The 25,328-nt window shown below is 36.3% G+C and overlaps 1 protein-coding gene across 3 annotated transcripts in view; it reads right to left on the bottom strand.

Annotated features, from left to right (window-relative positions):
- MLLT10 (MLLT10 histone lysine methyltransferase DOT1L cofactor) overlaps nucleotides 1–25,328 on the bottom strand; it is a 108,341-nt gene that overhangs the window by 65,729 nt on the left and 17,284 nt on the right. For 2 of the 3 annotated variants that reach the window (XM_065731384.1, XM_065731385.1), the window contains exons 3-7: nucleotides 25,079–25,133; nucleotides 14,616–14,725; nucleotides 9,893–9,996; nucleotides 7,296–7,389; nucleotides 4,970–5,065 (exon numbers count right to left, since the gene is read on the bottom strand). In XM_065731384.1, coding sequence (XP_065587456.1) covers nucleotides 4,970–5,065; nucleotides 7,296–7,389; nucleotides 9,893–9,996; nucleotides 14,616–14,725; nucleotides 25,079–25,133 — 459 coding nt within the window. The remainder of the gene's footprint in view (nucleotides 1–4,969; nucleotides 5,066–7,295; nucleotides 7,390–9,892; nucleotides 9,997–14,615; nucleotides 14,726–25,078; nucleotides 25,134–25,328) is intronic. The other variant, XM_065731386.1, reaches the window with a different exon arrangement.

Raw genomic sequence — 25,328 nt, 5'->3', positions numbered from 1 at the left:
ACACAGCTAAAGGAGGTGACTGTGCTGAAAAGTAGCATTCTGTAGCTCAGACTTTGCTCTATCAAATATTCGTTATTTAGACACTTTCAAGTCAATGCTTAGCAGTGGATACTTAGTTCTGTTCACTTTACAACGTAGGAATTCATAAACTTAAGTCCCCAGTTAACAGAAAAAGGGAAAGATCACTTCAAGGGAGAAAGAAATTAAAGACCAAGGGAGCAACAAGCTGGTGAATATCACATCTGCACCTAGGATGATCTTGAAGCAGATCCTCCTGGAAGATACATTACAGGGCATGCAGGACAAGGAAATGACCTGGGACAGTCAGCAAGGCATCTGACATGGTCCCACACCATATTCTCATCTCAACATTGGAGAAATACAGATTTGAAGGCTGTACTATTTGGTGAATTAAGAACTAGCTGCATGATCACAGAAAGAGGGTTGAGATAAACAGCTCTATGCTCAGATGGAAGCCAGTCACAAGTGACAGCCCCCAGACATCTGTCTGGAGAACAGTGCTCTTCAGCACCTTTCTCAGTGACATAGCTGTAGATGCCTCATCCCTGCAGGCTTTCAAGATCAGGCTGGATAAGGCTGTGGGCAAACAAATCTACTGGTTGGCAACCCTGTTCACAGGAGGGGGCTGGAACTGGATGATATCTCTTCCAATCTAAGCTACCTATTATTCTATCTATTGTCCATCTTCACCTTCATATGTTACATACTATGAAACACTACACTGTCTTCAAGGTAGCTTTAAAGATATTCATCAAGTACATGCCAAGAAATATGCAAATACAATGGTAAATATAAAGTGGATACATTCCATTTTCCTGGTTCAGTAAGTTTAACACTGCAGTTCACCTTTAATTACAATACTTGGTGTCTGCTGAACACAATGTAGGTACAATTATTATTTTTTTCAATAAAGTAACAAGCATAGCTTCTAAGAACAGCTGCAAGTTAAACAAGCCAAAGAGTCACAAATCAAACAAAGTCAACATGAAGTACTAATAATTGTGGTGTAATCTAGGATCCAAAGCAAATAAGAAGAGTATCTTAAAGCACCATTTACTTCTATGTCTTTCATAGTTTCTGTTAGAGAATACAAATATAGGTACATACATTGCTCAAATCGAAACAAAATCAAGCAATAAACTCAATGACCTACTTTTAATATTTAGACAATATTTCATTTTCAAATTACTAACAACATACACTGCATAATTTTCTCAAATAAAAAATGTGCAAGTCACTTCAAATTTCAGTTTAATTTTTACTGTAGTTGTTAGAAAGTTACTCTCCTCCATCTTGTAATGTGGCAGAATACCAACACTAAGGAGTTAAGCAAAGGATACCATAACATACTGAGATTGAAGAAAAAAAAAATCAAAAATCACAGTCAGTGCAATAATGCCTTTACTTCAAAGTGTCAGAAAACTATTGATGAAACTAAAGTAAATACTCTCATAGTAATGAATAAAATTCAAAGACTTAATAATATGAGAAGTATATAATGGCTATTTTTAACTGAAAGTATTTTAGTTGATCCCTGCAGGGTAAGAAGGCAATCTGGAGAAGCAGTGTGATCTTTCTGAAAAAAGTCTTTGATGAGTGTAGAAAGAACTAACTACAGAAGCCAAAGTGAAATAGTTTCACAAAAGAAATAAAAGAGCAGCTAAGGCTTCCCTATGCTCTTCTCTCAAGTCCTTCTCTTCATCGTTCAACCTTAACAGACACAGATTGTTTTTCCCTAAAGGATCATTTTTGTGGCCCTCCTCTGGACATACGCCAAGGGGTCTACATCTCTCCTCTACTGAGGACTCCACATCTGGACACAGTACCGCAGGTGAGGTCTCACAGTGCAGAAAAGAGGGGCAGGATCACCTCCCTGACCTGCTGAACACACTGCTTGGATGCAGCCCACAATACAGTTGGTTTTCTGGGCTGCAGGGGCATGTTGCTGGTTCACGTCTGGCTTGCCAAGCACATGTAAGCACTTTTCAGCCAGGCTCTGCTCCATCCTTTCATCCCCCAGGTTGTACTGACAGTGAGGGTTGCCATGATTCAGGAGCAAACCTTGCACTTAGCTGTGTTATACCTGTTCACCTGTGCCCACTGCTCAGCCTGTCTATATCTCTCTGAATGGCATCTCATCCCTCACAATTGTGCCAAACAGTTCAGTGTCATCTGCAAACTTGCACTCAATCGATCCCACTGATGAAGATATTAAACAGCACTGGTAAAACAACTGGATAGTTTTTCAGGTCTGAGCAAAATAACTACAACGGATTTTCAGCTCACAGTTTCTGCCTTTTTCAAAGGAAAGTTTTAAGGGTGCCCGAAGATGAGATTATCCAGATTTCCACAGTACAAAGACGAAAGATAGTACAAAAAAAAAACCCACTCTAAAACTCTTAATCTATATAGAAATAAAAATACAAACATCTAATCAGAGAACAATCAAGATTCCAAACAAATCTGCAGAAGACAAAATAAGTCATTCTAAATAATAAACCTTCTCCTCCAAGATGTAGTATATCACATATGAAGTACAATAAAATAAGTCATCACATGGAGATGATGATGAATTTTACCACAAGAGCCTCTGTATGGGGACCATTAGGGCACAGCCTGAACCAGACACTGAGCACCTGGAGAAGGGACACAGCCAGCACTGGGAGAAACAATACACCTGTGTGACTGGAAGGGGCGGACCCTTCCCTAACCCCTCCCTAACCTTATATAAGGGCTGGCAGCTGCAAGGAAAGCATCTCTACTCTGAGACTGCCTCCTCTGGAGTGTTTGGTGAGCTCTAATCCCCCAGAAAACAGTGATTCCTTCTTTATTACTGTACTGTGACCTCTGCCTTTCTTGAGTGATCTAAAACTTGTTTAAATCAGCTGTAACTGCTAACACCTATTCTTACAGCCTCCATACCAAATTCATTTTACTGACCAATATTTGGCAAAGCATGGATCATTAACCATTAAACCTGTCAGACAAAGCTCCAATACAAAAGACCTTAGCCATGAAAACTTAAGTGATTTACAAATTCTGAAAACTGCGACTCTTTTCTACCAAACAATGGTTTAAATCATCAATTAATTTAACTTAAAGCAGCATCTTACAATACAACATATAAAGGAAATTAAATTTGATTACATGAAGATGCTATCACATGCCATGAGAACCTCCGAAATCAATCCAGAGGTAAATGCATTAAAAAGTATTGCTTCACCTCATATTACAGGTCATGCAATCTTCTGAGTGCTGTGTTTCAGTTTATGAAAGGTAGAAGAAACTTTAAAATCCTATTTATTGCAAACTTAGCATAGTCGTAGAAAAAGGTCAGGAGTTGCAAAGGCAAAACGCAACACTAACGATTTCAAGAAGAGCTCAGTGCAAGAGAAGCCAAGCAGTTAGCAGAACAAACACAAGATACATTGGTGTTCTCAAACGACTTCACAGATATTATAGCCTGAAACATATTTCCAACCAAAGTCATTTTTTTGTACTGGTCAGACACGCAAAACAACTCCAAGTATCTTCAAATTCAACTTTAAAGTTTTGTCAATTTGAGTAAAAATACACACATGTACTTTACAAAGTATGACCAGCAATGCAATAACGGTCCAAGATTAAGCAAATTAAAGAAAAAGTAAAGCAGATACTAACAGAGTTTTAATTTGCAGCTAATTCTGCACTGTCATTCAAAATAGTTTCCTTCCATACTGACATTGCTAGGAAAAATACTGCTAAGAACCTATACTACTGTTATTTTCAGTCAATTTTAATTTAGAAGTACTACTACATCACAGCACACATACTCCTTCAGCGCCAGATGAAAACAGAACTGTTCACCACTACTATTAAACAGACCAAGAGACATCTTTTTAAAAGGTAATCCTGGAACAATGAAGAACAACACCCACAGAGTGAAAGTAAGCTAGAAAATCCAATGTTAAGGAGACTAGTGGCTTGAAGACAGACATTTGTTATTAAATGCCACTATAACAATAGCTCCTCCATATAATACACATTTGATTAATACACATTTTCAACACGTACTTTGTTGGATTTTTTATTTTTTTACGTTTCTGAATAATACAAAATTAAGTCGACCCATACCCACAGAAAAATCTATTTTGTTGTATAGGATGAATGCAGGTGAACAGTTTTCATATATTCTCAAAAAGGAGGGTAAAAAACAGATTCAACATTAATTTGTACTGTTGTGTCACTGTTTGTTTGTTCTTTCTCTGTGTTGTATTTAGATGACAAATTTCCCATAGACAAACATTAATCCACAGCACTAGAAATGTAAAATAATAATCACCATATATGTTTAAAAATGATTTTAAATATGTGAAGTTAAATTCTTACAAAAATTCACCAATGAAGACAAGCTAGCAATTGATTTGCTACCTTTGTAACTTCATTGGCAAAATCCCAGGAGAATCACGAGGTATTCTGCCACCACAGTGGATCTGATCACCACTACCACTGAAATGTGTCAAAAAGAGATGTGAAATCCTTGAAAAGGACAAACATGCAACAGACAAACTTAATGAACTAGATGTTGATTATTCAGACATTTGCTGACAAATCTACTCCCTTTATTTTTGCCCTCCCAGTCACAAAGACTATACAAAAAAGAAAAATCTCAAATGTAAAGAATAAAGAGAACAAAGCTGCACAGAAACAGCCTTCCCATCAGAAATGTTTCAGCATGCGTATGAAAACTAGCCATAAAGAAACAGCAAAAGACAGGCATACATACAAACACACCTGAATGTGCTTCTTCACTGGAGCCTAGAACCTCTAGCTTATCACTTCTGTTATCCAGTACTTCAGGAACAAGGTTTCCTTCATGCTTTTCAGCAAAAGTTAAGCTAAATGTTTATCAGAAAGTTCTACTATTAATCAAATGTGCCACATAATTAGCAACAACAAATCCACTTACTTTTTTCTCTTTCTCATGATGTTTATCCTGAGAGTGAGAGGAAGAATCACTTAAACTTTGATCATATGACCTATTAGATCCCCGTTTGCTCTTTTTCTAAAAAAAGAAAATATATTCATTGATATATAAAAGGAATCATTTGAATAAATAAAAAATATAAAGCCTTTCAACTGATAAAAACACCCTACTACTTGAAGAAAAAACAACTTCAGTTACTGAAAACCTGACAAATAATTAACACTAGGAAAATTAACAAGACTACTGAATGTACATCAGAAGATGGCTATCCTTTTACTGACTTTTATACCTCCCAGACAAAATATATACAATAAAGAAAAAGGATGTGCCATTTTCTAAAGGTTAAAAGATTTCATAACATGAAATAGAAAAGATGCTGCTCAAATGAAGAAGTTGCATCACTAATACTGTCACATGCCTGAAACGCATCGTGAGGCAGCAGCTTTACAGCTTCACTGTTTATTATTCAAGTGACCTCTCTGCAGCGTTACCATTAAAATTGTTTGTGTTTTATCTAAAGACACCATTTTTTCCTGTATTTCCACAATGTTCAAGAGCCTATTCTGAAACCACAAATATTTTATGCTAGCCACTGCCCAAATTGTGTATTATAACTGATGTAGCTCTTAACTGAGTAGTTTATACAACTTCAAGTTAGCGCTTTTCCAGTCAAGGTTTTGGTAGATACACAGCACCCACCATTTTCAGTAATAGATAACAAATACCTGTATCAATCAGGCATCAATGGTCCCAATATCTCTAAAGAAATATTAAAACACTACCATGATCTTTCCAGTCTTTACTGTTCTTAACACTTGTAACAGCAAGCTACACATCAAATATGATGCTGCATCCTTACTGTTTTTATGGGAACTGCTGAATCACAGCCTGAACCACTGACTGATCACCTGTGGCAAGCACTGAGTCAGCTGCAGGAGCGCAGGTGAAGGCAATGCACCTGAGTGATCAGAAGGGGTGGAGTCTGGTTCTACCTCTCCCAGATCCCATTTAAGGGCTGAACACCACTGGGGAAGGATCTCTTGCTGGAGATCCGTCCCTTGTGGAGTTATTGGTGAGCCTCTCTTTATTCACTGGTTGTCTGTTTACCATCCAGATAAGCCAAGCAAAATATACCAGCCACCTTGTTATTTTCTGTGAATACTATTCTTTTGAGTTATTCACCCTACACTATTACCCTCTGTTTTAAATAGTAGTACATGTTCTCAAACACAGCTGCACTGGCACATTAAAACTGAATGTCTAAAAGCACAGAGCTTGCCTTCACTGCTGAGTAATGAATAGCTTTTGTTCTTTTCATATACTTAGCTCAATATTTAATTAAAAAAAAAAAGAAATTAGATTAATTCAAGTCTAGAAGGCCCTGACTTACCTTCATTACGAAACAAACTCATCAGTATTCACAGAACTAACCTCCCTGAGCTTATATTCTAGAAACCTAAATTGGCTCATTGGCCCTGTTTTCACCTCACTGAAACTTGAATAACGTCTCCAAAACATTCAGCTTTTCAGCAGTGAGAACAAGTAGCCTTCAAGTTTATCTGTATTTACAGCAATATATGAATTCCAATCTATATATTTTAATTTTCATAAGTCAATATTCATAAATAATGCTTTTAAAATATCACTAAGTCCTTTAAGTTGGCTTGGAAGAAGACCCATCCTTGGAGACACTCAAGTTCAAACTGGATGTGGCTTAGAGCACCTGATCTAGCTGTAGGTGCCCTTGTTCACTTTAGGGATTTGGACAAGATGGCCTTTAAGGGTCTCTTTTCAACTCAAACAATTCTAGGATTCTCTAAGTCCATACACACATCTGGAACTGCCAAACAGGTGTTAAATGGAAAGCTCAAGAGGTCTGACACAAAAAGGTGCTGAGAAGTTTCAAAGTTAATTCGTTTTTAAAAAAGATCAACGCCCAAGCCATGTTCTTGAGGTTGGGTTTAAGAGAACTAATGAGTAGGAAGTCCACTGTCTACACAGTGAAGACAGCAAAAGAGAATGACAGAGGGAGAAAGAAATTTTAGCCTCTATAATCCAGTGTACAGAACATCAAAGAAAAAGTATTTTCAACTACTGATTATGAAAATATGCAAATAAAAACACATGCTATTTCTGCCAGAGGAAAAAAAATACGTATAACCTTAACCCATTTTTATCTGGAATTTCAATCTTAAAAAAAGTCTAATCTTCTGAGCCACATGATAATGTTATTACTAGCATTAGTAGCAATTTAGAGTGAAAAAAATAATTTAGTGTCATTAATGTACAGAATTTAATCATCACTTACCAGCTTACTAAAATGGTATTTACAGTAGCCACAGTATTGGACATTATCTGCACCATTGCCTTCTTCTTCACAAAGAAGTCCTGCAAACTGTGCACTAAAAATGAAACAAACAATATTCAAGACAAGCAAATACCAACTTACACCAAAATAGCACAGCTGATAACATGTGGATACCTGTATCTGTATTTAATTAGAGGAGATTTCCACTAGCTACTTCTAATACCAAGCAACATCTATCCCACCTTGATAACTCAATGGAAACCTGTCATTACTTATAGCTCACGACTTTCTCCTAGATCTGTAAGTCACTGAAACAAATATACAGCTTGAAAAATTTGAGTTACTTTCACAAATAAATAACCATTGCCAACTGCTTGGTTTATTAACTCAAACTGAAGTCAAAATTATGTACAGAAAGGTTGGTTTTTGCTTTGTTTTGAAATGAAACTATAGTGTGGATCTAAAGAAATTCTTCTGAAGTTGTATATATGCTTCTCTGCTCTGCCAAGAAAATTACTTTTTTTAATTTTTTTTTTAATAGAACTTCAATGACATAATAAATCTAACTATATTTCACTGGTTTAAAAGACTATGGCAGGTTAATTTCTTTTAAAAGAAGAAAATGACTTACAATGTCACTTTGTCTGGGCTAATATTACCTTATTCAACTACATTTTTCAAATCAAATTTGCTTTTCACCATTAGTAAAATTGATTTATTTTCTGCATCAAAACCAACTTAGATATTGAACAACCAAGTATTCGGTTTCATTTTCTATATCATTTTCATTAGCATAATAATGCAATGTTACAAAGTGATGCAAGGAAGTATGTAAATGAAAGAACAACATACATGGCAGCTTATTTTCATTGTTTTTAAAAATCACTTTTCCCTCATTTATATATCACTCTCTTGTGCAATCCAGAAATACTGCCTACTAAATACATGCACACCTATAGCAGATGCCAGCTATAAGCAAAAATCTGTCATTCTAAGCTTGTCATAAAAAAAAAACAAAACAGATGGACTCCAGCTCTCTCTTCTTTAGAGATTAGTTTCTTAACACAGAACTGGCACAGCTTGATCTGGATCTCTATTTTCTGTAGTTTTCACACTTTCCTTCCATTTTATAAATATTACAGAAGCCTCGCAATATCCTCAATACAATATCAATGTAGTACTCTTGGATTAGATATCATTTTATGGTACATATCTGTCCACAACAAAACAAAAATTCTAAGAATTGGCAAGATTATGAATGGTAAATATTGTTTTGAATGTGATTCCCATGTTCTTTCTATACTCACTGACAATAGGATTTTGGAAGAAAGAGACAACAGATGAAAAAGTCTCTTCTTTCAAACAACTGGATGCATACTTTTTTTTTTTTTTTTTTTTTTTTTCTTACCTCCATGAGAAATTTCTCTAGATGGTATGCAAGTTTTCAGGAGCAAAGCCTGCTTTTACCATCAAGCCAAACTTGACACTGATTACATCCAATGAAAAGTTAGACACTTATGAAGTAAGATTTCAACATCCTACCAGGTAACTAAATACTGGAAGACCAAACAAAAAAAAACAAACAAACAAACAAACAAACAAAAAAACACAGAATAGAGAGGCCCCCACCTCTGAAAATGAGGATGTGCAGAGATGCAAAGAAATTAGTACTTAATTTGAACAAGATATTCAAAGTAATGCTTGATTACACTGAAGAAAATATTTTTAAGTAGATGTGCAAATACCTTTTCTTAGACAGAGCTGGCGTATAGAAATTATGAAGTGCAATGGGGCACTCATAAAACTGATGAGTAAATCTACAGATAAATGCACCTAGATCATCTGTGTAAATCTGCTATTACAAAATAGCTACAGCTGAATTTGAAAGAGTAAATATCCCCTAGAAATTCTGGGGTGGAAATCTCTTTGCTTCATCTTACTTGCTGACATTTGTTGTCATCTAATTATAAGGACTCTTTTAGACACCCATAAAGTGAGACAAGCATCTCCTGAATGCCTGCCAACCACAACAGCTTAAAGTGGAATGAATCAGACGGACATGGCTGTTTTCCCTCCAGCAGCTATAGATGAAACCTAAATAAATAGTTCAGGATAGATGTGTACCATTTATATGATGTTAGTGAGGTGCTAGTGCTAGTGACATCACTCAAATGTTTGAAAACCAGAAGCAGTCACTTCACTGCATTTTTAATGTATATTTCAACACTTTCTCCTACTGATTTATCAAAAGCAACATCAAAACAGTATGTCAATAATTCACATTCCTTCCCATTCCTGTACCCTATAAAACATATCTAAAAAAAGAAGAGAGGATGAGAAACACTAAACCTTACTTACATGAGCACAGTGCACCCAGCACAACATCAAGGAGTATTATCAGACAATTCCTACAGCTCCCAGCAATGTATATGACACCACTACCATACGGTCAGTCAACTTTAATAAAATTAAGCATTTCTACACAAACCACTTTACTGTATTTCTTTGCTCCAAAATAAAGCACATGTTCATTTTATAGTATAGAGCTGACTCTCCAGAAAATCCTTTCAGAGATGGTAAATAATAAATACACTTACCATGTAACATGAAAAGCTTGTCGACATCCGTGTTTATTACATGTCATGCATGCACCAGTGGCTGCTTTACTTTCTCTGCCTTGTTCATCACAGATATAGCATGTCTATCAAAGAGAAAATACGTAGTATGATGAAAAGCAAAGAAATAAGTTACATGTTACAGGAAATTCTAGGATGAGAAGAGTTGGATTTTGCAGCTAACCTTAAGTAATAACTTCTTATAAAGAAGTCTAATTACACTTGTTTGCAAAAGAAGATTATCCGGTAGATGCTTTGGACACGTGTAACACTTCCATCAATGCTAAAGCAGTACAAATACTAATTTATTTAAATTCTATACTGCTACTCAATCAGCCAAAATGGTTAAACAACCAGAGGCTAATAGCATTAGGCTTTCAGATTTTCCTGGCTTTCACGTTAGCATTTATGTCTTTTTAAGTTGCAATCATTTTGACAGTCATTTAACAGTACTTGTACCAATGACATTCAGAAACATCAAACTACACTGAGTGCCTACCATTACTAGGTACCATAAGGTATACATGCATCTATCTACAAAAACTACCAACAGAAAAGCTGCAAGCTTAAAATTTTACTTGCACATTTGCTGTAAACAATTTTCAGCAGTTTCATAGCATGCTTCAATATTCACATGACATTTCGTTACCTTCAATTAAATATTGTGTTTAACAGAGTTCTGCTTTAATTTCAGATGTAAGACAGCTCCATAAGCATCTTAGAAAGTAATCAAGTAAGAGTTTTCTGTAAACAGAGTTTAAATTAATGTACTAAACCTATCTCAAGCTTAAAAACAAGCTAAAATGAAAACAAGTGGTCCATTACCAGAAATCTTTTCACAGAATTTCTCTCAGTAAATTTGCATAGTGGCAGTTTATAAGATTTTTAGAAAACATTCTCAATAAAATGTGGGGAAGAAAAAAAAAGATAAAAAGAATTTAGTATATATCACGTTATTTTATACATAGCTGATGAACAGGGACACTTGTATGGAAGCTCACTATTACACTAGACATACCTACAGACTCTCACTAGCATTTCAGTGAGAAACATTAGTCAAAAGTACATTTTCTTCCATCATTCCTCTAATAACCAAAATGTCATTCAAAAAATCTATCACATCACATTTGTATCATCGGCTCCAAACTACAGTCTAAATAAAATTTAACTTTTAATCTGTTGATTGTTAATGAATTCAGATCAGTACAATCAAGTTCCTATTTCTAAATAAGACAGAATCTTATTGAAGGGACAAATATCAATGGCACGCTGCTATCCATAGGTATTCCATTGTAAAAGCTTAAGTGTAATTGATTTGTTCCAACTGCACTGCAACCTCCTCCAGAAAGGCAAGGAAATCAAGCAGAATGATAAATAAATAAATAAAAAGAACATAAACTGTTGTCTACTACCCCATGTCTAAGAAAACTGTCCCAAAAATCACTGAAATTGAGAATGAAAAAGGATATAATGCAAAACTCATGTTCTTTACAAAGTAGTGTAAATTATGAAATCAGAACTGCCTTGAATGGAGTTATCCACATTCAACACTTAACATGAAAAGTCAGTCAACTAAAGCACTTCTGTTACCACACAAGACCGAGATAGATTATTTATTTGGCATGGTTTCCTCTAGGCTTCTGAAAAGCACCACAAGCAGTAGCTAATATAACCCTAAACCACACCCTATCTCCTAACACTTGAAGGCTGAGGAAGGGGGACTTGATTCTTTGCCTTGCTCCCATTGTACCAGGTAATGCACACTACCCATTGGTCATTTGCCATGGTCAGAGACAGGCCACTTCTTACTTTTCCATACCGTGACTTGACACGAAGATTTTACAAGCAAACTAGGTCATAATCTATCAACTGCATCTGAATAACTATTTCTAAGTTTCAACATAAGATAGCAGTATAAGCAGAGTTCAATAAGCTCCAGAAAACTCAAGCTACAGTTACCACTATGTTCTGTCAAGAGTTTTATCTAGAGTTTTCCTCACTGAGGTTCAGAAGTGGTGTAAGCATTCCATTTAGTAAGGATACAGGTCCTGCTTCTTTGACAGAGCATGCTGCATTTAGGACTCCTTAAACTGATTTATAGTAAAATTAATGGAGAAAAAAAAAGACTGGACAGATTACAAACAAGTTTAAACACAACACTGTGGACTGCCTACTTAATACTAATATCTTAAGACATTTTGCAAAGCTGTCTTGAGTTGTCTGTGAGTAATTTTCCTTCACAAATTCAAAACTTCAAATCTCCACTGCAAAAAAAGGCAGATGTGAAAATGAGGCAAGGAAAGCCTTGCAAAAAAAAAAAAAAAGTAATCTGAGAAACTGTTCACAACTTGTAAAAGCTACCTCAGAGTATTGTCTATTTACAGAATTGAACTTAGAAGTCATACAGAAGTTTCTCACTGTTGCAGCAAATAATGGAATAAAATTTTAATAGCTGCCTTTACTGCTAGGTGGATCAAGAAACTCTAAATGCACTTATTTTTTAAATCAACTCTGAAGAGGCTCTTAAAAGCAATAATTATATTCAATTACCACAGCCTTCAAATGTACCTAAGACAAATAAAGCTCACATAAATCAAGTAAGAGATGATACATGCATAAGCAGTCAAGAAGTAACAAATATCTATTCAACAGGAGAGCGATTTCTAGTCCATCTCCTTTTTGGAAGCAGTTGTGTAAGAAGAGCTTTCCTGTTAACTCACTGTTAGGTCACCCAGTGGGTTTATTCTGTAACACAAGAGGCTTTTATCTGAGAAGAAGGTAAACTCCACAGAATGAGCAGCCAAAAGCCTCATGTGCTGGCGTCATCTGTGTTCCTCCTTGTACCCAGGATTACAGTGCTCCTGTAATACTACATATTTTACGGTATAAAATAAGGAAACAACTACATTAAAAAATCCTATGTAAATCAAGTAGTATCTCCTGGCAGAATTCCAAGGAGGTTTTTCTTTCTTTTAAAGACTATGGTATGAATTCTTCCTTATGGCAATTTTTGGTGACCTACCTTTTACCCCAATTCCATATGGAAGACTACTTCCATACATACACAGCTGCATACACAAAATCAGTCAGCACTTCACAACAAATCAAATCTTCCTAGAAATTGTTCTTTTCCAACCTAAGTTGACAAGCAGAATGAAAGTGACTGGAGTTGTGACCCCAAATCTTGCAATTTCTGATATATTATTACATTTTCAAATGTACTGAATTGGCCTGTATTGAAGTAGTTTTAGGAAAACAGGCCCAAATACAGACATCAACAAAAAAGCAGATAATTAAAAATCTGACAACAGGAACTCTACGCAATCTGTATGCCATAACTATTCAATGAAATGCTTTAAGTACATTAAGGAAGAATCATTACAATTAAAAAAATAAATGAATAAATAAAAATAAACAACACCATCTATGACTACTGATGAGGGAAAATGAGAAAATAGAAATTCTGTTTGCCCACAGTTGAGCAGAGAAAAAAAAATAAAAAATATGCAGCAGCAAATCTATACCACTTTATGTCCAAGCACAACACATTTATTAGTCCTGCAATTAATCTCACTATTGCATTTTCTTCCCAATACAGAAGGAAACTGACAGTCAAAGGCTGATACAGATACTCAGGTAGCATGTAATGAGGAAAGATGTACAGTTTGACTTTTCATACACTGGTAAGTAAGAAGAGCATAACAAAGAGCAATTATCAGAAAATGAAAGAGACAAAGAAAAGACCAACATCTTGAACAGGAACAAAGACAAGAAAGAAAGGAAAAAGAGTAGAAGTATAGTGTGGATCTTTCTGAGAGAGTAGGAAAAAAGAAGAAAAAAATCAGAAATGTAAACTGAAAAAAAAATTACAGAAACAACATGAGAAGGACTGGTTTCCCCATAGGAAATATGTTTTAAAAGGTTTATATATATAATAGTCTATTCTTCTTTTGCTCCTATATCCACCAACCATCATAGAATAAAGCAAGAGAAAGAAACCAGAATTAAAAAGAATAGCACCAAAAAAAGTCTAACTACTCAGAAATTCAACTTGCTGCCTACAAGAGGGAAAATACAAAAACAGAAAGGAGGAAGTAGTTAGGTGTCATGGGGAAAAAGTAGAGCAAGTGAAACACCAAGCAGAAAAAAGTAAGCTATCAGTATAAAATATTAACAATTTATTTTATATTTAGGAGCAGTTACTCCATTTCCTCTACAGGCAAATGATCCTATTATATTAAACCCTGTTTGCAAAAGCAAAAGTTGGAAGTTTTAGCCTTAATATATTGGTATTGCTGTTCTTGTTTATGAACTAACTATTAATACTTGAAGTAGGACTCAGTGGTAATTTATATCAACATTTCAAATAAGGTGTAATAATATTCTTACATATGGGAAATACTTCACATTGCTTTCAAAATAAGCCATAATTCAAAGATCACAATATTTTTAATTAACAAAACATTCCCTGCTCTGTATAAGAACAAGGAGACCACTGCAGATAACTCTGCAGCTTAACTGAATGACACAGCTTTCTCAGTTCTTGAATTTATCAATGAGCCACGGAAGAAAATATACAACATTATGGTAGATATTTATACGTTTAATGCAAACTACACTTTAATAACTGTAGTTTTAGACTACTAAAGCTCACAACTTTTCAAATAAATACATTGCATATAGACAAAGAGACACATAATTATACCTTATTATAACGATCATGAGGAACAGACTGCAGCACAATAGGTTCCATTGTAGCCACATTCGCAAACTGCACCTCGGGAATGTACAGAGCACAAACCACATGAGCCCAACCTACAAAAAGTTATAATTGTATTTAATTTTAATGTTTTCTACAAGCTCAAAGCACATTTCAATTACTGTACAGAGTACCTTTTAGAACACTCTTCTCCATTAACTATTTTAACTGTTCAGAATATTGCAGACATGAATGAGTTAAATCACGTTTATATTTCATTTTATATTATCCAAAGTTGAGATGAGCTGTAAAACATTCTCAAGTTTACTGTGTGGAGAATTCCTAAAAATATTACTTCATGAACTGCAGATAGCGGTGATTTATATAAACACAAATGGAAAAACATGTTATTTCTTTAAATTCCTTGGATTACTATAATAAACATTTATAAACTATGCAAATTCCTGGAAAAGGAAAATACGGTCTGAAGAAAGTATTCATGCAAGCACTACCTTCATGTAAGACTTTGTGTACATGTGTTATTTAAACAAAACAATTCTAAATTAACTAGACCCATCTATTCTCTCTCTAAAGCAAGAAATCCTATACCAAGCACACACACAAAGAACAAAACAAAACAAAACAAAAATATATATATATACTTACCAAATTTCTTCATTTCCTAGTTTTAAAGATTTAGACAACTTATTTATCCTAACTAGATCAACTCCTATATCCAGCCCTGTTCTAAGCCATTGACTTGAGGGTCATCAACAATCGCTCATTTATTTACTACATTGTGCTTTAAGTACACATCAAGAAGTGAAAGTTCCTAATTGCTCAAAATATCATTAGGAAGGGTGGGGCAGGGGCGTGGATGGAAGGGCCTATTTAGAAAGAAAACCACTGATTTCAGGCTTTCTTTTAATACCAAGATTCTGAGAGTTGCAAGCTTGTTCCAATAGAGGCTAGTTTCCCATGTGTGTGAAAAGACTGTCCATATTCTATCCTTAGCTACATTCAGCAAAAGCTAACCCAACATCAGAAGCAACAGTGCTGCCTCATCATCATAAATTCTTAACACAAGGAACAAGTATTTGACAAGTAAAAGAGCAGGGAGAATGAAGTACAAACTGCCATTTTGAGCTACTTCTAAAAAATTTCCTATAGACCATTTTAAAACTATTGCTAACAGACTGACTAGGCAAAGAAAAACAACTAAACACGTATGAAAACCATAGACTTTCTGTTCTCTGTTTGAAATATCTTCAGGGAATTTGTGTTTATAAGGACTTTCCTAAGACTTGAATTCTGCCCTGAGCAACAACTATCTTACTAGAGCCAGTTAAGCAAATGCAAACATGGTGTTAATGGTGAATATTTATCTATAAATCTCCTCACCCCCAAAAAATCAGAAAGTATTAAATACCCAGAAAAGTGACAGATAGCATCTAGATAGTGAAACAAATGACGTACAACATACTGATAAAACTTCTTGGAAAAGAGGTTCAAAACTGCACAAGGAACTAAGGACCAGGGACCTTCTTCACCTGTCTCTAGTATCTTCTTTAGATCCCACACGATCTGAACTTGCTGAAAAATGACAGTTTGTCCAGTAAGAAATTAAATCATAGGGAAGGTTGCAGCATTTTTACGATCATACATGAGCCACAAATGCCTAACCCTGCACGACCTCCCACTGGGACTCCAGAGTCCATGCACCCAACTCCTTAAATGTTCCTTTGGACAAAGCTTCGCCAGTTAAGAAAAACTGAAGCATGAGAAAGCAACACCCAGCTCATCCAGAAGAACCAAAACCAGCACATTCAGGAGTTCCTTCTTAAAAAAGCACAGGGAAGAAATTCTTCCCTCATGAATGTGGTTAAGGACTGGTTTCCAGAAGAGGCAGAAAAGAGGTGGTCGAGAACATTCAGTTTCACCACAGAAGCACCAAATGATAGTGGAAAACAGAATAGGGAGCAAACAACCATCATCTTTTTCCTGAACATCAAAAGATTACTGAAGACTACTCCAAAGCAAGAAACCAAGGATACCTACAGCCAAAGGAGGCAAGTGTGACAGCTCTCTGTCTCACTGATGGAAGAACTGCTACTACTAGTGTACAAGCAGACCCTACTTCTATGTCTTCTGGAACCAAGAGGCTTTTGCCTGCATAACAAAGTGAGAAATTGCCTCCCTCATCTTCCTATGGAGGGAAGTGAATGGCCAGGGCTTTGTTTCCTGCTCTGCCTCCTCCTAATGCCTTTTGCATTTTTAAACTCTATCAACATACATAAACAGCACAGAAAATAGAGAAAAAAAAATCCAGTATCGTCTTCCCCACAAAAACACCTCAAAAGTGAACAGTCACAAGGCTATCATAAGGCTATATATGATCCTTCACGTGCTTATTATCACAAGCAGTTTATTTCTAGCTAATTTGTATTCTTCACTCCATATTGGCCCAGGCTTAAAAGGCAAAATGAAACAACACACAAACACACAATATTTAGCCAGACAAAGCAGGACATCTTCACTGGAATGCTCAGACTCCTAGTTCACAGGACAGAACTCATACCTTCCTCTTCCTTGCCAAGTACTTACACCATTTGCTGCCTGCCCCAGAGAAACTGCTACTCCCTTCCCCTTTACACAACTCAGAGACTCCTGCAATGTTCAGAGCTGAGTGGTTTTGTCTGTTATTTCTTACAGGATGACAGGGCCACTTTCTAGAAGAAAAACATTCTGAAGATAGACCCACCCAAACTGCGCGCAAATATAATCTGCTGAAGAAGCAAACATTGTTATCTGGATTTATAACATTTAAGGCCATATTAAAATTCACATTTTCAATTGGCTTCAAACATATGCCATAAACTTCCTATTCAATTAACTTATTACAATATTTTTGGGCAACTATACATCTACCTCCACCCCAAAAAAGATGTAATTAAATTTAGTTCTTTTGAGCCTTCCCAACATTAAAGTGAAGAATATTGCTGTACACCCACATCTTAAGAGTAAAACAAAAACAAAGCTTTCTGGTCACGGACATCTTAAAAGTCAGTGTATTTCAATGGCACTTTCTAGTCTTACTCACTACTTTCAGTAACTACAGGAAATGCTAACAGAAATATTTATGCATACCTATTTTGCTTTATAAGGTAACTCAAGTGTAGTTATAACACTTTCCCTTAAAGAGATCTTAGGAAACAACCTCAATTAACATTAAAACACCATCAAAACCACATTTAAAAACATGTCCAAGATATGTTTCTGTAACAATAATAATAAAAACAGTTATTTCAAATGGCAAGAATTGAAATTCATACCTCAAAGCCTTCAAAAATATATCTTATGAAAGCTTTTTTCTTGAGCCCCACTGCCACCTATTTTCTCTCTCTCAGTATCTCTCAGAAAAGCGTACTATTGAGTTTTGCCAATTTTAGGTTTTGTTCTGGCATGTCAAATGTTTGATTACAACCTCAGAATCCATCCACATTTTACACATCTTTTGCTGAGATTCTGATTTCAGATGACTAACTAATCTTTGTCTCAGTACATTACATATTCAAATTACATTTAAGTGTGTAATATTCATTGACTTTCAGAGTAACAAATCTGGAGTTCCAGAATCTTAACTTAAAACAGCCTGTCATCCCAGTGACAGTGAACAGGTAACTATTTCATCACTAGTTAATAAAAGCTGTTGCCAGCACAGCATTCTATAACTAGAAACGAACCTGAACCAAGTAATATAAAATTAGCAAAGGAAACCCAAGAAGATAAATAACATAGCAGTACATTATCCTTCTAACTAAACTGTTGCCTTTACCGTTACTGTTTATCTGCCTAAAAACTAGATTCCCAAGCACTTTCATAAAAGAAACTTGATCACCTTAGACCGTGAAATTTAAAGCCTTGCTTTTATGATCTTTTACCTCACAGTAAAATAACAGCAACAGACTTTTACAGTAATAATCCACCCTACCACTCAAATACAGAGAAGGCTGAGAGCTAACACACACACAGGAGGCTCTGCACAATCAACGCCAAAGGAGCACAGCAGAGCAGTAGCAGCCAGGAAGCCAGAACCATGGAGTCACAGAGAAGTCCAGCTGCAATGGCAGCCTGGTCCCAAAACAGAACTGTGGGATGTCACCAACACCTCCTAACTCTGGTCCAACTCCTGAGTAAGACCTGCCTATGCATTCTGTGTGAGTTCCTAAAGAGTCCATTCTATTTCACTAAGGAAATTCCATTTCATTTCATTCAGAAACGCAGCTCACTCCTAACCCAAGTGAACTTCATTTTCTAGCATGTAAAAACCTTTCTATGCTGAAACACTGATTTTCTTATTAGGGTCACTCCAGGACCTATCCTAAGGATACACCTCAATCCGTTTCAACTGTGAGCTGTCTATAAAGTCCCACGCTCCCTCTCCCTGAAGTACAAGCTTTCCATACACCGGGGCAGATAAACTTGTAGTCATCTCATTACTAACCCTGGGGGGAAACAGAAATTTACCTTCCAGTCAGATCAGCAAGTTGATGAAAGGCATACTAAGGTTTTATGTTTACCATAAACAAAACCACAGGTGAATAAACAAACTGGCATGGGAAAAGCACAGCCCTCTCCTTTCTGCAAAGGTCTGGACTACAGGGAACTGCACTCCAGGTTTCACTGCCAGCACAACTGCTATCTGATCCCAAAACTCAGCCCTATCCCACCCTGAAGGGTGAAGTCAGAGAAGATGTGCATGAGACCAGAATTGTTACTGTTTGCTACACGGAAAGATTAAGTAATATTTTAAACCCTAAGTCTAAATGCGTCAGTAAAGCATTCCATACACCTCCATTTTAACCCTGACCCTCCTTTCCTGCAAAGATGAGGAAACTTGCAGAAAATATGAGGCTGCTGGAGGTACTGCAGTTTCCTGAACCTGGTAAATACTGCTTCAGAGGTAGCTGGAGCTGACACGGCAGTATTCACTACACTGTTTGATCCATTCCTTGAAAAGAAGGAAAAAGGCTCCCCGAGCAGCTGACAGCCAACCTCATCACTAGTATGCAGAATCAGTGACAATTTCTACTAAAAATAATAGTAATAAACCAGTTATCTGTGAAGAGAAGGCTCCATTCCACAGAGCTTTACTACACAATTTCACCTAATTCTGCATTTATCAATACTTGCTCCTCAATTAAAGAATAAGTACATATGAAAAATTCTCTCTGGTTCTTCATTTGGCAGCACAACAAATAGTTTGTTTCTGAAACAGCTCCAGCTTGCATCCCACTGGTCCACTAAGTAAGCTAACAGCTTTAATCATCTTATCTTGCATGCAATGGCATTAACAAGTCTCTTACTTGTAACTCTCTAAAGACATTTTATACAACAAAAGGAAAAAATGTCAAATTGTTCCCAGTATGGGTTCTTACATTGCATTTGTTAGTAAAATAAACAGTAAATATTTAATACAGATTATATGTTAATACGTGTATTTGTTAGGAAAATATTTTAGCATTGCTTATATAATATTACTGCCTTTCCCAGTAAAAAATACATATGCTAAATCCTGCAAATCTCTATAAAAGGTCCTGAACATTTTTAGGTTAACACCTCTTGCAAAATGCATAAGCCTAAATATATAACGTTATACCATCCATACTCTTAGACCTAATACCACTAAAACACATCAGAACAGCAAACCCGACAGTGAGAGATGCTGACACCAGCAATGCTAAGAGTAAGAAAAGCTGGCATGAAGTGTTTTCATAGACATGGGGGATCCCAACGCTGACCCAGGGGATGGGAAGAGGGCCTGAAGGATGACATAAAACCACGGCATTGTTAGCTGGCCTTTTCCCAAGCAGCTGCATGAAAGAAGCCTTGGTGAAAAGTCGACACAAAGAATGCTGTTACACCGCATTCCTGATCATCAGCCAGTGGAATCGGATTTCAAAGCAACAACTTGCACACCAAGCTGAAGCCTCTTCGGCTCAGAGAGAAATGCGGACAAAGATTACTGTAAGAGAACTATTTAAGCATCCAAAAAATATCCCCAACTGAACAATATGCCTTAAAATAGAACACGTGAGCATTTTTTTTAATCTATTAAATGTGTTTTTATACTCTGCCCAACTCCTAAGCTGCACAGGGAACAGATACTGCTACAAATAGCTGAGCTGCTCTTTCAGTAGCCTTCTTACACATTAAGACAGCAACCAGCAAGGAACTCCAGCACACAGCAGTTCTTCCTCATTTTCAAAACCTTTTATATTCAGTTCTGTATTTTAAACCACGGTGATGCCCCTAAACGAACACTACTACAAAATTTAACATGGGCTTTTCTTCATAAGCATATTCAAAGACAAAAGTTCTTTCAATCCTACTCTTATAACTTTCATTAAAAAATAACAAAACACAGACTTTCTAGAACTGCAGTCAGAGGCCACAGACCTGTTTTTTATGTAAATAGTTCCACAGGGTCCAGGTACAGACAAGATCCTCTTTCCCCAAGATATTAAGCAGGCAAAACATTACAGTATATTATTTATGTGTTCAAAGCTTATTTTTGAAGTTTCTGGCAATCACCATGCAATGTCCCATCACTATTAACAGATGAATTAATGCCCTGAAAGGACACTGAAGCAGCCTAAGGTACATTCAGCTCAAATCCAGGCCAAACTCTCTCTGGGCTCACCAGCAGCAGGAGCAGCCACTGCCACCGGGCCAAGACAGGCAGCTCATGCAGTTACCTCAGATAACTCCACCTCTAATTACCCAAATGGTCTAGAGTTAACAAAGACTGTAAAAACACGTACATTGCCCATGTATTCAGTTTTCAGAACAGATGCAGAAAACCAAGTGCTCGATGTTAAGAATATTCAGGCAAATAGTCAGGCAGAAGCCTTGTTAAAATTAATACTTGCGTTCCAATTTGAGGTTCTGTTCCAGATTCAATCTAGTATGAATTAGTGGCTAGTGTATTTTGTAATTACTGAGAAAAAAATCTGCATCAAAAAATGGTGGCCTGTAACCACATTAGCAGTCTATGCTATAGAACACTAAATGATACTGTTATCATTTGGCAGCTTAGATGGATACAGATTTGCTTCTCTAAAATTTCACATGCAGTTCTGGTAAGGATTATGTATTATTCGGAAGAGGAAGAGAAACAGTAAGGAGACGGGTCACACTCCATACAAGGAATACCCCACCAGCCTGGGGCTCCCTGAAAGGAGAGAGAAAAAGAATACGACAAGGGTCTAAAAAACCACAAGTGGAACTGAAAATAAAATAACTGGTCTTTGTCACTTCCCTGGATTTAACAACTGCTATGTGTCATCAAATAAAACTGCGATTTAATGGACTCACAATCTGCATGCAAATGTTACAAATCATACTGATCAACTGTGAGAGGTCTTGCTATGGACACTAACACTCAAGAAGAAATGGACAAATTAAATGTGTAACCGACATGCTTAAAGCACACTTAACAACATTTTGTTTTCTCTGAAAGCACAAAAAAGACCACTGGTTCAAGAAGTCCCAAAGCATACATACCTGCACGCTGGGAACGTATTCTGAGAAAGGATACAAGAAATTTCCCAAGAACCAAGTTCATACTGATAAAGAGAGCATGATCCTCTCCTCTTGCTATCGCATACTGACACTTCCAATTTACATAGACGATATAGGACAGAACTGCACCAAAAATGTTGCATCTGTGGTATTACTGAAAACCGTAATTCCTTATTTATCATAAATGAGTCTGGAAAACCAACCATTTCTCCCTTGGCAACTGTACCAATAAGCATTATTAAGGAGTATTAGATGTTTCCAAACAGAACTATACAACCTAAAAAGGAAATTTAAAGAAACAGTGATCTCCAAAAAAAAAAATCAAGTGAGTTGTAACAGGTTAAAAGTAAAAGGGAGGGAGGAGAAAGAACATGCACAAAAGAACAAAAGCAACACACACAACTATCACTATTCTTAGTAAGTAACACTTCAAAACAACACGAGTTTGATTCATGGACTATTGCGTCATAGATAAATAGATATTATAGTGCCCCAGTGTTCTTAAAGACAAGATAATACAACTAGGTAAGAGCTATAAGCTTAGGCTGCTTTCAGGGACAGCTGTACAGCTGACTTAAGACAGCTTATGTACAAGCTGCTGGTAAAAGAATGGTCCTGGTCATCCCCCCAACATCAGCATTACCACTGTCAGCTGAATCAGGGAACTGATTTAATTTAACTGAAAATGAACACAGGAAAAAGTTTGAAACACCAATGCCACCACAAAGGAGGAAGCAGTAATGCACAGTAAGGGCCCTACCTGCAGTAACAGTGCCTTACTGTGGATTAAGAAAACCATGGAACTCTACAGTAAAACTCAGTAGGCAAAACATTAAGAAAAGAAAATACAGCACCTTCAACACCCCAAACAAAGCATGTTTCTTACACTGGTAAAAATAAAAATATCCAGAAGACTGCTACCACAAAAGAAAAAAAAAAGTTATCTACAAAACTAGCAGAACACGTATGAGTTATCTGCACACTGAAACAAAAGTTGTGTTGACTTTCTAGTCAGTGTTGGTGGAAAAGAATTTTTAAAATTAGGTTTTACCTTGAGATGCCCAGAACATGACCTCTTACAATACTACTGACTTTGAAATTCTTCTGTCACAATCCCTTATATTAAGCAACATTTTTGAGAGTCGGACAGCTTCAGATTAACCATGTAGGTTTCCATGACACAATACCAGTTGGGGTCCATTTTTCCAAGGTTCACATCCATCTATAAAGCTGTTACTAAAAGTCCAGTTGGTCCATAAAGCAGGATTTGCTGCATTCACCCCCACAGACATCATATATTATTAAGGGAAATTTCCAGACAGTAAAACACAAATTCTCATGACTTCTCTGATATCAGCTTTTCACTGATAAAAACTCCTGGTTGTGAAAACTAAAGAAGAGATGATACCATGTGTCCAGTGTAACGCCTTTGCTATTTAAACTCCACTTCAATCAGATAGAGCAATTCTCTTTCAGACAGAAATTCATAATTACAAAGAATATAGTTGCAAGAGAGAATCAAAAGGATGCTCAGATATTTGATGCACACTGTCAAAATACACTCTCAAGACTTTCTGAAAAGAAAATTCTTCCAAATTACCATACAGAATAGCAAGGCAATCCCAAACACTACTTTAAGTACAAAAGCGGAAAACCCTTCAGCTACCTCACGCTTCACTTGCCATTCTGAAGAAATTAATTCAGTGCTGCCGCGTATTAACCTGTCTGAGAGGCTTAGTTCTAAGGCTAAAGTACTGTGCTGGCACTTACTATGGTAGTTTCAGTGACACACTAACTTAATACAATCTCCTAACACTCACGAATGACATAAAATTCACTAACATGTTTGAGATAAGCAGACAGTACAACGGTGAGTACCAGAATGTATGCTATACATTATTGTCAAAGCATACTGATTAGAAAGGGAAAGAGGAGACCAGCCCAAATGCAAGCAGGCCCTGGCTCGTGCAACTCAACTGTAAAAGAAATAGCAAAGCCACATCAACTACATCAACACTGAACTGAGATGAAGATAAAAATTCGGTAGAATACTATGTATGCAGCACAAAGTCTCCAGAACACAATTAACACAGACTGCCCAAATGATGTCAGGAATCCTGATCAACCTTTCTCCTCTGACAAGAGGAAGGTCACAGTATCAACATTACTGGGCTATTTACAGATAGATGATGAGTGGGAATTTGGAAGTAGCTAATATAGACAGAAGATGACAATCCAGAAGTGACTGGGAAGTTAATTGAAAGATTTCATTCACATCACCCAACTATTAGTAAAAACAAACAAACAACCAACACATGATATTCCATGGAGATTTCTTTTAGCAGTTCTACCGGGTAGGAGCAGAACTGATCATAGATGATAACCTGAAGGACACAATTAAAAAGATGCAAAGGATAGATGCAATTTTTCAGCTCTAGCTTCTTTGTTACTGAACCTATTAGTAAACCAAACATGAAAGAGCCATCTTTGAAAATGCACCGAAGTATTCAGTCTGGCTACAGACATAAAAATTCACTTTCTCCCATGAATGATGCACTTTGAATAGCTTTCTATAAATGTTCAAACTCCAACTAAATATACATAAAATTTATCTGTTTTCCTTGTAAAATCTTGTGTTAAAATGCAGTTTCTCCTTTTATCTACAAGTAAATCTAAGAATAATGATTGTTGTTCTCAAACTTAAATTCATCCCAATCTGGACAACTGCAGGCTACTGTAAAATAGTTATCACTTTCCAAGCCAGCTAGTGTGATAAAACAGCTGATTGTTTTCAGTTGTTATTAGGAGCCCTACATTTTCTTTTCACAGTCTTATTCCCCTCACACAAAATAAGAGAGTTCACAAATAGTAAGAATAAAACTTACCCCCATTATCTGTTCTCTTTAAAGCACCATCCTTATGAGGGCATAATTCACATCTCTAGGAAAAAAAAGCAAAAATAAAATAAAAAAATGGAATGATCACAGAAGCATTACAAAAGAAACCATTCAAATCAAATCTATTAGGTGTCATTAAAAAAGTAACCATTCTATAAAAGTGAATGGGCATATTTTTCCTTAACCCCTACTGTTGTATTAATGCTAGTTTGTCACAAACAAAGCCTTCTCCTTTGGA

This window comes from Cyrtonyx montezumae, unplaced genomic scaffold (assembly GCF_038088225.1).
Source record: "Cyrtonyx montezumae isolate F1298 unplaced genomic scaffold, pur_monq_1.0 scaffold_14, whole genome shotgun sequence".
In the NCBI taxonomy this organism is placed as follows: domain Eukaryota; kingdom Metazoa; phylum Chordata; class Aves; order Galliformes; family Odontophoridae; genus Cyrtonyx; species Cyrtonyx montezumae.
The sequence above is the reverse complement of the archived record's forward strand: the minus strand, read 5'-3'. Positions and strand labels throughout refer to the sequence as shown.